Below are 14,512 nucleotides of genomic sequence, written 5' to 3' on the forward strand. Positions count from 1 at the left end.
ATGGTGCAATAACACTGCAAGAATGGAATCATAAAACCCTTCTGTGACTGAGGGATTATTGCAATATGATGACAAATAACCAATAACTGTGGAGATATCTGAGGACATTTTCAAGAGGGGAAAACCACAGGATATTAGGTAAGGTCAGATAAGGTCAGAATTGATGGTAGTTTAATGACAAACCATAACTGAACAGTTAGAAGATTCAATAAAGCAGAGGGAGGCAAAGAACGTTGTTCTGTAAAAGAAAAATTACTACTGTTTGAAATTGTGATTTTTAATGGACTACACTTCTATTTTCCTCTCCTACAGGCGGCATCTAACCCTACCTGTCCCACCGACAGTCTCCTCTCATTTTAGCTCTTCAATATGTTGTTTCATTTGCATAGTAAGCACTCATTACATGCAAACGTATTGAACTCACAGAGGTATGGGGGAGAGGTAACAGGATTAATTAATGTGGAATGCAAATGTGCTGTACGTATGAGAACACTGATTGGCCTTATCAGGAATCTCAGTGGGGGAGAGGGGGAGGAGGGGGAGAGGGGAGGGGTAGGAGGGGACTGGTACTGGAGGCCTCAGCCTTGTATCAGCATCACAAGCCGACTAAGATGGAAACACAAAAATACTGACGGAAAACATTTGCACTCACTCTATGACATGTCTTCATAATGTATATTTAAACAGAAACAGAAAGTAGTTCAGTAATGCTGTGTCTGTGTGAGATAGTAGGAAAGTGAACACACACACACACACACACACACACACACACACACACACACACACACACACACACACACACACACACACACACACAACACACACACACACACACACACACACACACACACACACACACACACACACACTTAAACAACACTACAAACTAAACTGTTTTCAAAAACTCTCACAAACAGCTTCCCAATGCAGCACAGTGAACGAAGAAGAACATTTTACTCAGTTTTACAAACTCAAAGCAGCGAGGTATCAAGAGCCCTGGGAGATCTGATCTGTGTTGTGTCTGTTTGACAGCACTCCAGGTGAGTCCTGATGGCCTTGTCTCTCCCTGGGGTGACGGTGCCTAGCAGAGCACGACCAGACCAGCACACTGACACCCCCTGTCACCTCCACAAGCCTGGCTCTCTCTACCCATGACAGATGTGCCACGCGGGGGAAGACGTGACTGTAACCACCCTCCATCATCCACTGGTACCCAGTCCCCAGGGAGAGGGACATGAGGCAGTGTCATCATCTGGTCACACAGCCGCAGCAGAGGTTGTCACTGGCAACTCACAACCAATGACATCCTAGATAGGTGTAAGTGCATTGGGGAGAGTAGGGGGGGTAGAATATTAAAACGATGTGACAGAGAGAGGTAAGAAGGTCACACACACATGCACCTACGCACGCACACGCACACACGCACGCACACACACACACACACACACACACACACACACAGCACAGCACAGCACAGAATACATAAGTTTTAAAGTTTACATAGTAAGGAATGGGTGCAACATCAAAGAGCTATCCTGCTGCATCAAACCCAGCCCCCCAGAGGAGTGAGAGCTGGTGTGTCTCTGCCAGGTCTCAGCCCTGTAGTGGCCTAACAAGCAGACAGGCAGTCACACAGGATTCCCTGTCAGCTCCTGATGATGGAAAGCTACTTTGGGAAGAAGCTGTTTCTATCCTCTATGACAGATCTAATAGACAACACAGGCCTGAGGTCTAGATGAAGAGATATGGAGGATCAGGGAGAGTTATGTCCATCTGTACATCCTCCTCCTCCTCCTCCTCCTCCTCCTCCTCCTCCACCTCCTCCTCCTCCTCTTGTAGGGGGTTGGATTGGTCACGGAGACAGGCTTCATTACTGGTGCCTTTGCCTCCAGACCAACACACGCGCGCCGTGCAGGCGCATGCGCACGCACGCACGCACACACACACACACACACACATACACACACACACACACACACACACACACACACACACACACACACACACACACACACACAAAGACACGCAGTGATGATTCATGCCTGGGCAGGGATAGATCTGTGTAACATGGTGCTGACTGATTGGTCAGTAATGCTGCCACAGACTCACAGGGAGGACCATGGGGCTTTGACTCTCCCTGCTCATAGTCCTCATAGGACAGCAATGAGCTCTTTCTGTCCAGACATGATCTGATGGTCAGAAAGCACTAGAACCTTCCAGGAGCCCCAGAGGTCGGCCCTTTATTGATTCAATAAAAACTACACCATACATAATAAATGGCCATTTCACTTTGTTTTCATTTTATTTATTTTTTTACTTTAAAAGCATGAGGAGGGTGACATTCTATTGCAATAGGAAACATGGAGAGCTATACTTGGTAAGATACATGCTCGGGGTATTCAGCTTCCAAATACTGCACCAGATAAATAGTCCCAGGCTCCAATTATAGCCCTCTGCTGCCAGACTGGGAGGACTGTCTCTTAGCATCAGAGCATTCATCTCAAATCCCAAATGAGCTGTCCAGATGAGGCCAGGGCGGAACAGGTGAGCTGCTCACCTCAATGCTCACTGCTCATTATCCATAGAGAGAGGGGGAGAGAGACAGAGAGGGAGAGAGAGAGGGAGACAGAGAGGGAGAGAGAGAGGGAGACAGTGACAGACGGAGAGAGAGAGAGAGAGAGAGAGAGAGAGAGAGAGAATGTAGAGTAGAGACTATGCAGGCCTGCCATAGTGCCTATTAAGTGCTAATGAGACCATTACTGTCTAAAGTTAGGTATCCCCTGGCAGGGACACTCACACTGCCCCTGGCCCCCCTGGCCCCCCTGGCCCCCCTGGCCCCCCTGGCAGGGTGGGAGTGACAGGAGACAAAGTGTCACTCAAGGTTGTCTACCCTTTCTCTCGCACTATGACTGCTTGTGCAACTTATTCTTGTGTAAAGTCTTACTTGCGATGATTGTGATGTATAATTGATTTACTTGCAAATGTACTTCCTTCTGTTAAATCACTCAAATTTAAATTTAATTTATTTTTTTGTTAAACATCATATTGTATCATGTATTAACCACAGAATCAGTAAAGGTAACACAGGATAAGCTTTACAGGGCTTGAAATGGGACAATTTTCAGACTAAAACCCATCCTCTATTGTTTGCCATCCTACTTATGAACTGGGACAGGTGTGTTGTTTTCTCGATTGTACTCCTTCATATCTTTTCATATCTCTCCTCACACCTTGAAAACTGGAGTGAGGACTGGCAGAGAGCAGGTGTGTGTTTGAGTGAGATAGGCCATACACACAGGCAGAGATAACAGTCAGAGAGAGGAGAGGAAAACAAGATAGGGAGTGAGAGACGGAGAACGCTTAAGAGAAAGAGGGAGAGAAAGAGAAACGGAACACGGAAAAAGAGAGAGAGAGAAACAGCGACAAAGACAGAGAGAGAAACAGAGTGAGTGAGAAAGAGAAGACAGCCGGAGAAATAAAGGGAGAGATATTTTTTAAAGACTAATAAGTGTTCTTGTGAAGACCTGGCTAGGGGTCAAAACGTTCTTGAGGAGCACCAACCAGTCTGATAGAGAGACCAAGAGGTCAAGAGAGAGACAGGGAGGACAATAAGAAAGAGAGATAGACAGAGAGAACCCCAGCAGAAGAACCCTACCTCCTCTGTCTCTGATGGCGAGGTTGTGTCCCTTCTTCAGTATGATATCGAGCTGGTACATCCCTGGGCTGGCAGGGGGAGGGGGCTCCGCATTACTGGGACCCACCATGTTGATGCCCTGCAAGCAGACGGAGAGAGACGACAGCTGTGAGAACACCACAAAGACACAGTACACCATAACACAACACAACACAACACAACACAACACAACACAACACAACGCAACACAACACATACAGTACACACATACACCTATAAACATACACACAAGCAATTTCAAAACACATTAGAACACACTCTTTAGAAACATAAATAGTCTTCATCAATCAAGCAGGTTTTGGCTAAGATTTGGCACTAAAAACTACAACCCCCCCCCCCCCCCCATCCGCAAAGCTGTCAGCTCTAAACACTGTTTCGGGGGCCTCAGTAAAAAAAAAAAAAAGGAAAACACTTAGAAAGACTAGAAAACTACACGTTATGTCCCCACAGTAGAATCCAGGCTGTAATTAATAGTAAACAGTCATAAAACAATCAATAACAATCAATATCAATAATTATGCTTTTCAAAGTGCTTTGAGCTCTTTAGCTTACATGGTGTTCCCTCATTGTGGCCCTGTGATTTGGATTGTACTGTACATGTCCCTCTGGGTCTAGCGTGAAGGAGGAAGCTCATTAGAGGGCTACGCTGCCTGGGAGGTCTGCTAGCTAGGAGAGAGCTACGCTAGGAGTTCTGCTGTGGAGAGCACTAGGAGGTCTCTCTCCCTCTCTCCCTGACTCTCTCCCTGACTCTCTCCCTGACTCTCTCTCTGACCCCCCCCCTGACTCTCTTCCTGACTCTCTCCTTGACTCTCTCCCTGACTCTCTCTCTCACTCTCTTCCTGACTCTCTCCCTGACTCTCTCCCTGACTCTCTCCTTGACTCTCTCCATGACTCTCTCCCTGACTCTCTCCCTGACTCTCTCCCTCTCTTCTCCATTAGATAAGGCTGCGTGGGTTCCCCTGTCACGTCTCTGCTGCTCTCTTGGTTTGAGACGCTAAGAATAGCCATCCTGACGCGAGCTAGCATCAGAGCACCCGAGTCGTGCCCATAGAGAGAGCAGCCATAGACAGGGCTCTCTGTGCCTGGTCTTCATTGTGAGGAGCCAGGAGGAGGCTAATGCAGGGTCATCTCATGATCAACAGAGGACTAAAACGTTCCCTCCCACATAAAGTATGGACTTACAAGCATAGCATTAGTGAAGGCATTGACAAGAGGAAATACAGCACTGGATTTTTATGGAAGTACGACTGTATGAAATATTAGCTGCTTTTCCTCCAATAGTTTGTTTCACAAATATATATTTTTTATCGTCGTTTGATGTTAGTTCTCCCATCACGACAATTGAGTTCCATCCACTTCCAAAGTCTCTGGGGTTTGTCTTTAGCTCTCCATTTGTTATACAGACGTATACAGAAGGAAACTACCTGACATGTTAATGGTTAACTTCTAATATCTATGTATTGTGACCTTCGTCATCTCTTTGTACTGTAAAAAGATGCAATCAAGAATACAGAAAGCCACTCGTAAACATGTTACTAGTTAACTAGTCTTTTGCCCTTTGGCGTGACAATACTTCCTCTTGAGTGGCAAGGAGTGGCAGAATATTCATCTGACACATTTAGCAGTTAGACAAATGATTAGCAGTAAAAGAACGATGATATAATTTAGGATCGACTGTATCATCTAAAACATATGATCTGTACTTGGTTGTTCCTGCGACTGCTACTTTCCTAGAGACCGAGGTACGAGAGAGAGGAGAGGAGGTGTGAACAATCCTAAAGCGATTGCCGCTGCCATAGAATCATCCAAACATCAGGTGAGAGAGGTCTGTACCTCACATGACATTAAACAAAGTCCCACATGTCTAATAAACAATTATGTGTCCATTGCAATTATACATTTTACATACGCAGGTTAATGGACAGCTGTTGAAAACAAGTTTGTCTTTTTTTACCAGTTTTTTAACTGTCTAGTCCTCGCTCTTTGGTTACAGCTCGTAAAGGGGCCATAAACTATTTGTCTCACAGCATATACACAACATATTGTACCACAAAAAGGTTAATGGTCTTTATGATTCATATTGTTGTGTTTGTGGTTGTCTCTTTCAGGAATGATGGTGACTCTATCAGAGTGTCTGTTTGTGACTCTCCTGCTTCTTCTGCAGAGAGCAGGCTCTGAGGAGTTTGAGGTTCTCAGTCCCTCACGCATTGTTGCTGCGGCTGGTGATGACATCATTCTGCCCTGTCACCTCAAACCCAACATCAACATCACCTTTCAGACAATCGTGTCCATCGTTACCAAGACAGCAGAGACAAAAATGAATTTCAGATCAGGTCCTACAGGGGAAGGACATCATTGTTTAAAGAGGAACTGAGGAGAGGAAACACCTCATTGAAACTGACCCGGGTACAAGGACTTGATGATGGAACTTATAAATGCTTTATTCAGTCCAAGGTCTGGTATGATGATTCCACTATTCAACTCTACGTTAAAGCTGTAGGATCCCAGCCAGTGGTCTCCATTGAGGGACACAGAGAGGGAGGGATAGGTCTGCTGTGTGAATCTAAAGGCTGGCACCCTGAACCTGAGATGGTGTGGCAGGACAGTGAAGGAGTCACTCTCTCTGCTGGACCTCCAGAGACATGCAGGGACAGAGAGGGACTCTACACAGTCAAACTAAGTGCCACTGTGCAGGAGACAGACACCAACAACTATATCTGTAGAGTTCAACTGAAACAGACCAAAGAGACGTTGTATACAGAATGTCACATCCCTAGTGAGCTGTTTGATCATACAATGCCCTGGAAAGTAGCCTTTGCCATGGGAGCTCTCATTGTGATTGGATTAGCTGTAATCATATTAATTTTATGTAAAGTGTACAGATCCAAGACAGATCATCTCACTGAAGAGAAGGATCATCTCATTGGAGAGAGGGATCATCTCACTGGAGAGAGGGATGGTCTCACTGGAGAGAGGGATCGTCTCACTGGAGAGAAGGAGGGTCTCACTGGAGAGAGGGATCGTCTCACTGGAGAGAGGGATCGTCTCATTGAACAGAAGGAGGGTCTCACTGAAGAGAGGGATCATCTCACTGGAGAGAGGGATCATCTCAGTAGAGAGAGGGATCGTCTCATTATAGAGAAGGGTCTTCTCACTGGAGAGAGGGATCAACTCACTGGAGAGAGGAATCGTTTCATTGAATGTATACGTTGTGTCACATTCCAGAATGATCGTCTCATTGAAGAGAAGGGTTGTCTCATTAAAGAGAAGGGTCGTCTCATTAGAGAGAGGGATTGTGTCACTACTAAAATGGATTATATGAAAACAATGTGGATACCAGATTTTGAAACCACCAGGAAATATGCTGTGGTTGTGACTCTAGACCCTGATACGGCACATCCCAGTCTCATCCTATCTGACGATGGGAAAGAAGTGAGTGAAGGAGACAAACAACAGGACCTCCACGACAACCCAGAGAGGTTCAACAAAAAGGGCTTAGTCCTGGGAAAGGAGGGGTTTTCCTCTGGGAGGTTTTACTATGAGGTGGAGGTGAAGGGGAAGACTATGTGGTGTTTAGGAGTGACCAGAGAGTCCATCGAGAGTAAGGGTTCAATTACACTGAGACCTAGTAAGGGATACTGTTTACTGGTTCTGAGGAATGGGGACAAGTATGAGGCTCTTAATGACAACCGTACGATCCTCTCCCTGAGACATAAGCCCCAGAAGGTGGGGGTGTTTGTGGATTATGAGGAGGGACAGGTGTCCTTCTTCAATGTGGAGGCCAGGTCTCATATCTACACTTTCACTGGCTGCATGTTCACTGGCAGTCTCTATCCATGCTTCAGCCCATGTGATAATTATGATGGTAACAACTCAGAATCACTGATAATCTCTCCTGTGGAGGATACTACAGACTGACTGTTTGAAATCAAGGTCAATGTAGTGGTAGCAAGAAGATACAAGACTGGGTTTCAGTGTGTGTGTGTGTGTGTGTGTGTGTGTGTGTGTGTGTGTGTGTGTGTGTGTGTGTGTGCATGTGGGTGTGTGTGTGTGTGCGTGTGCGCACGTGCGCACCTGCGTGTGCATTTTATTTTAACATTATGTATTTGATAGACAGACACACAAACCACAGTGGAATTTAAGTGGATTTGCATAGCGCATGATTAGATGAGCAGAGCTCTTTAAACAAGCTATTGTAGAAACATCAATGGGTCACAGGCTCCATCAAGCAAAGGACAAACAAATACATACAACAACATATAAATACACTGCCCGGGACAAATGCTCAGGACAGCATGTAAATATTGAGAATAAACAAGCAATTGCAAAGGATTTTACAGTCATGCAGTTCAAACTAACAAGCAGAAATTATACATTTTGTATGTACCCATCTGTAACATCCAAAATACGTTTGTTAAATCCATGACTGGGATTATGTGGGTCTTGGAGAATACAGTATGTCATTGCTTTATATGATATAATCACTGGGTGTTTTGTGTCCATTCGGATTTACGCTAGTATATTTTCTTAGAATTGTATCATAAGCACACAACTGTTGTAATGAAATGTGAAATGTATAATTTGAATTTGTAAAGTGTTCCGGGGACACTCTGGGAGGGGAGGGGGAATGAGGGGAGGGAGTGAGGGAGAGTACAGCAGAGAAGGGTAGGGAATTTGATTACAATCTGTGTGGGGGGGCGGGCATGTATTCATACTTTACTGTATAGCTCCTTTGGCTATATTTACATTTGTAATTCATGCCAATAAAGCCCATGCCAATGGAGATGACCTGGGCTCGTGTGTGTGTGTGTGTGTGTGTGTGTGTGTGTGTGTGTGTGTGTGTGTGTGTGTGTGTGTGTGTGTGTGTGTGTGTGTGTGTGTGTGTGTGTGTGTGTGTGTGTGGTGTGTGTGTGTGTGTGTGTGTGTGTGTGTGTGTGCGTGTGCTCATAGGAGAATTAAAGAGTTACTTTGGTGGTCTGAGTCTGTAAGCCCATGGCTTTTGTTCTCTCTGAAACACCCACAAGAGATTAAGAGACTGTATCAATGGAGTTTGTACTATAATGCCATCTATTTGTAGTATAATTATTTTTTACTTAAAGCTGTAGGATCCCAGCCTGTGGTCTCCATTGAGGGACACAGAGAGGGAGGGATGGGTCTTCTGTGTGAATCTAAAGTCTGGCACCCTGAGCCTGAGATGGTGGGGCAGGACAGTGAAGGAGTCACTCTCTCTGCTGGACCTCCAGAGACACACAGGGACTATGAGGGACTCTACACAGTCAAACTAAGTGCCACTGTACAGGAGTCAACAACCAATAACTGTATCTGTAGACTTCAACCGAATCAGAAGGTGGGGGTGTTTGTGGAATCTGAGGAGGGACCGGTGCCCTTCTTCAATGTGGAGGCCAGGTCTCACATCTACACTTTCACTGGCTGCTTCTTCACTGAGGAACTCTACCCATACTTCAGTCCATTTAATAATGATCCTGGTAGAAACTCAGCCCCACTGATAATCTCCGCTGTGGATGTTACTACAGGATGACTGGTTGAAACCAAATAATGTAAATGTAATGGTATCAAGAAGACACACACATACCTTTTCATTTAATACCTCCCACTTAAGCCCCCTTCCCGCCCCCTCCACCCGTCACACACACACACACACACACACACACACACACACACACACACACACACACACACACACACACACACACAGAGCATGCACACACACAGAGCTCACACACACACAGACACAGTACACCATAACACAACACAACGCAACACAACACATACAGTACATCACCTATAAACATACACACAACCAATTTCAAAACACATTAGAAACCTAAATAGTCTTCATCAATCAAGCAGGTTTTGGCTAAGATTTGGCACTAAAAACTACCCCCCCCCCCATCCGCAAAGCTGTCAGCTCTGAACACTGTTTCGGGGGCCTCAGTAAAAAAAAACAGGAAAACACTTAGAAAGACTAGAAAACTACACCTTATGTCCCCTCAGTAGAATCCAGGCTGTAATTAATAGTAAACAGTCATAAAACGATCAATAACAATCAATATCAATAATTATGCTTTTCAAAGTGCTTTGAGCTCTTTAGCCTACATGGTGTTCCCTCATTGTGGCCCTGTGGTTTGGATTGTACTGTACATGTCCCTCTGGGTCTAGCGTGAAGGAGGAAGCTCATTAGAGGGCTACGCTGCCTGGGAGGTCTGCTAGCTAGGAGAGAGCTACGCTAGGAGTTCTGCTGTGGAGAGCACTAGGAGGTCTCTCTCCCTCTCTCCCTGACTCTCTCCCTGACTCTCTCTCTCCCTGCTCTCCCTGACTCTCTCTCTCCCTGCTCTCCCTGACTCTCTCCCTGACTCTCTCCCTGACTCTCTCCCTGACTCTCTCCCTGACTCTCTCCCTCTCTTCTCCATTAGATAAGGCTGCGTGGGTTCCCCTGTCACGTCTCTGCTGCTCTCTTGGTTTGAGACGCTAAGAATAGCCATCCTGACGCGAGCTAGCATCAGAGCACCCGAGTCGTGCCCATAGAGAGAGCAGCCATAGACAGGGCTCTCTGTGCCTGGTCTTCATTGTGAGGAGCCAGGAGGAGGCTAATGCAGGGTCATCTCATGACCAACAGAGGACTAAAACGTTCCCTCCCACATACAGTATGGACTTACGAGCATAGAATTAGTGTAGGCATTGACAAGAGGAAATACAGCACTGGATTTTATGAGTTTTATGGAAGATTAGATTAGATTAGATTAGATTCAACTTTATTGTCATTGTGCAGAGCACAAGTACAGAGACAACGAAATGCAGTTAGCGTCTAACCAGAAGTGCAAAATAGCAGAAAGTGCAATGAACAGTATATACAGGTAGTGCAATATATGAGCAGTAAGTAGTGCAGTATAGTATAAGTAGTGCAGTGTAGCAGTATATGAGTAAGCAGTAGCATTATAAGCAGAATAAATAGGTTGCAGTATGAACAGTGTAGCAGCATATGAGCTGTATAGGCAATGCAGTCTAGCAGTATATATGTATTAACAGTAACATTAAGGTAGATAGCAGCATAAATATGAATATGGAATGCCGTATGAACAGTATAAACAGGTATGTACAGTATGTACAGATATGTGCAGTGTATTAACAGTAGTATTAAAGAAAATATAGGGATATGTGCATTATGAACAGTATAGACAGATTATGAACAGTATAGACAGATATGTACAGAAGAGCAGTGGTATTGAGTAAGAGCAGTGTTACAGTAATAGTGCAATTGTCCGGGGGTGGGGGGGGGGGGGGGGGGGTGCAGGGGTTGCAGGGGTTGGTAGGTTGTCACCTAGGTGCAGTGTTCAAGTTCAGTAGGGTGACAGCCGCAGGGACGAAGCTACCTCTGAACCTGCTGGTTCGGGTGCGGAGAGACCTGTAGCGCCTCCCGGAGGGGAGTGGGGTGAACAGTCTATGGTTGGGGTGAGAAATGTCCTTGACGAAGTATGACTGTATGAAATATTAGCTGCTTTTCCTCCAATAGTTAGTTTCACAAATATATATTTTTATCGTTGTTTGATGTTATTTCTCCCATCATGACAATTGAGTTCCATCCACTTCCAAAGTCTTATGGATCCTCTGGGGTTTGTCTTTAGCTCTCCATTTGTTTTACAGACGTATACAGAAGGAAACTACCTGACATGTTAATGGTTAACTTCTAATATCTATGTATTGTGACCTTCGTCATCTCTTTGTTCTGTAAAAAGATGCAATCAAGAATACAGAAAGCCACTCGTAAACATGTTACTAGTTAACTAGTCTTTTGCCCTTCGGCATGACAATACTTTCTCTTTCTACTGGAACAAAGGAGTGGCAGAATATTCATCTGACACATTTAGCAGTTAGACAAATGATTAGCAGTAAAAGAACGATGATATAATTTAGGATCGACTGTATCATCTATAACATATGATCTATACTTGGTTGTTCCTGCGACTGCTACTTTCCTGGAGACCGAGGTACGAGAGAGAGGAGAGGAGGTGTGAACAATCCTAAAGCGATTGCCGCTGCCATAGAATCATCCAAACATCAGGTGAGAGAGGTCTGTACCTCACATGAGATTAAACAAAGTCCCACATGTCTAATAAACAATTATGTGTCCATTGCAGTTATACATTTTACATACGCAGGTTAATGGACAGCTGTTGAAAACAAGTTTGTCTTTTTTTTACCAGTTTTTTAACTGTCTAGTCCTCGCTCTTTGGTTACAGCTCGAAAAGGGGCCATAAACTATTTGTCTCACAGCATATACACAACATATTGTACCACAAAAAAGTTAATGGTCTTTATGATTCATATTGTTGTGTTTGTGGTTGTCTCTTTCAGGAATGATGGTGACTCTATCAGAGTGTCTGTTTGTGACTCTCCTGCTTCTTCTGCAGAGAGCAGGCTCTGAGAGGTTTGAGGTTCTCAGTCCCTCACTTATTGTTGCTGCGGCTGGTGATGACATCATTCTGCCCTGTCACCTCAAACCCAACATCAGTGCTGAGGACATGACAGTTGATTGGATTAGGCCCCACCTTTCAGACAATCGTGTCCATCATTACCAAGACAGCAGAGACATATATGAAGATCAGATCAGGTCCTACAGGGGAAGGACCTCATTGTTTAAAGAGGAACTGAGGAGAGGAAACACCTCATTGAAACTGACCCGGGTACAAGGACTTGATGATGGAACTTATACATGCTTTATTCAGTCCAAGGTCTGGTATGATGATTCCACTATTCAACTCTACGTTAAAGCTGTAGGATCCCACCCAGTGGTCTCCATTGAGGGACACAGAGAGGGAGGGATAGGTCTGCTGTGTGAATCTAAAGGCTGGCACCCTGAACCTGAGATGGTGTGGCAGGACAGTGAAGGAGTCACTCTCTCTGCTGGACCTCCAGTGACACGCAGGGACAGAGAGGGACTCTACACAGTCAAACTAAGTGCCACTGTACAGGAGACAGACAACTATATCTGTAGAGTTCAACTGAAACAGACCAAAGAGACGTTGTATACAGAATGTCACATCCCTAGTGAGCTGTTTGATCATACAAAGCCCTGGAAAGTAACCTTTGCTGTGTCCATCACCATGGGAGCTCTCATTGTGATTGGATTAGTTGTAGTCATATTAATTTTATTGAAAGTGTACAGATCCAAGACAGATCGTCTCACTGGAGAGAGGGATCGTCTCACTGGAGAGAACGAAGGTCTCACTGGAGAGAAGGATCGTCTCACTGGAGAGAACAAAGGTCTCACTGGAGAGAAGGATTGTGTCACTGGAGAGAACAAACGTATCACTCGAGAGAAGGATCGTCTCACTCGAGAGAACGAACGTCTCACTGGAGAGAAGGATTGTGTCACTAGAGAGAAGGATCGTCTCACTGGAGAGAACGAAGGTCTCACTGAAAAGAAGGATCGTCTCACTGGAGAGAAGGATCGTCTCACTGGAGAGAAGGATCGTCTCACTGTTGAGAACGAAAGTCTCACTGTAGAGAAGGATCGTCTCACTGGAGAGAACGAACGTCTCACTAGAGAGAAGGATCATGTCACTGGAGAGAACAAACATCTCACTCGAGAGAAGGATCATCTCACTGGAGAGAACGAACGTCTCACTAGAGAGAAGGATGATGTCACTGGAGAGAACAAACGTATCACTCGAGAGAAGGATCGTCTCACTCGAGAGAACGAACGTCTCACTGGAGAGAAGGATTGTGTCACTAGAGAGAAGGATCGTCTCACTGGAGAGAACAAAGGTCTCACTGGAGAGAACAAAGGTCTCACTGGAGAGAAGGATCGTCTCACTGGAGAGAGCGAACGTCTCACTCGAGAGAAGGATCGTCTCACTGGAGAGAACGAACGTCTCACTAGAGAGAAGGATCATGTCACTGGAGAGAACAAACGTCTCACTCGAGAGAAGGATCGTCTCACTCGAGAGAACGAACGTCTCACTGGAGAGAAGGATTGTGTCACTAGAGAGAAGGATCGTCTCACTGGAGAGAACAAAGGTCTCACTGGAGAGAACAAAGGTCTCACTGGAGAGAAGGATCGTCTCACTCGAGAGAAGGATCGTCTCCCTGGAGAGAAGGATCGTATCACTGGAGAGAACGAAGGTCTCACTGGAGAGAAGGATCGTCTCACTGGAGAGGACGAACGTCTCACTGGAGAGAAGGATCGTGTCACTGGTGAGAACGAACGTCTCACTCAAGAGAAGGATCGTCTCAATGTATCATTGTCTCATTTGAGAGAGGGAAAGATGGGGTATTCCTCAAGGAGGTTTTAGAAATGGGATTTAGGAGTGGCCAGAGAGTCCATCATCAGGAAGGGTCCGATTACACTGAGACCTAGTAATGGATACTGGACTGTGATTCTGAGGAATGGGGATAAGTATGAGGGACTTACTGACCCTCCTGTCTACCTCTCCCTGAGACAGAAGCCCCAGACGGTGGGGGTGTTTGTGGATTATAAGGAGGGACAGGTGTCCTTCTTCAATGTGGAGGCCAGGTCTCATTTCTACACTTTCACTGGCTGCATCTTCACTGGCAGACTCTATCCATGCTTCGGCCCATGTAATAATTATGATGGTAACAACTCAGAATCACTGATAATCTCTCCTGTGGAGGACACTACAGACTGACTGTTTGAAATCAAGGTCAATGTAATGGTAGCAAGAAGATACAAGACTGGGTTTCAGTGTGTGTGTGTGTGTGTGTGTGTGTGTGTGTGTGTGTGTGTGTGTGTGTGTGTGTGTGTGTGTGTGTGTGTGTGCGTGCGTGCGCATGCGCGTG

The 14,512-nt window shown here is 45.5% G+C and overlaps 2 protein-coding genes across 4 annotated transcripts in view; one reads left to right on the top strand and one right to left on the bottom strand.

The window, feature by feature from the left end:
• mctp1a (multiple C2 domains, transmembrane 1a) overlaps window positions 1-14,512 on the bottom strand; it is a gene marked incomplete at its 5' end in the record, with an annotated part of 150,792 nt that overhangs the window by 86,303 nt on the left and 49,977 nt on the right. For all 3 annotated transcript variants that reach the window (XM_083673863.1, XM_083673864.1, XM_083673862.1), the window contains one exon: window positions 3,656-3,773. In XM_083673863.1, the coding sequence (XP_083529989.1) occupies window positions 3,656-3,773 (118 nt within the window). The remainder of the gene's footprint in view (window positions 1-3,655; window positions 3,774-14,512) is intronic.
• On the top strand, window positions 5,808-7,612 carry LOC310806930 (butyrophilin subfamily 1 member A1-like; the record flags this gene model as incomplete). The annotated part of the gene is given in 3 exon segments (XM_083673212.1): window positions 5,808-5,967; window positions 5,970-6,502; window positions 6,920-7,612. Coding segments are annotated over 3 exon segments (1,386 nt in total).

This window comes from Argentina silus (genome assembly GCF_951799395.1).
Source record: "Argentina silus genome assembly, chromosome: 7".
Taxonomy (NCBI): domain Eukaryota; kingdom Metazoa; phylum Chordata; class Actinopteri; order Argentiniformes; family Argentinidae; genus Argentina; species Argentina silus.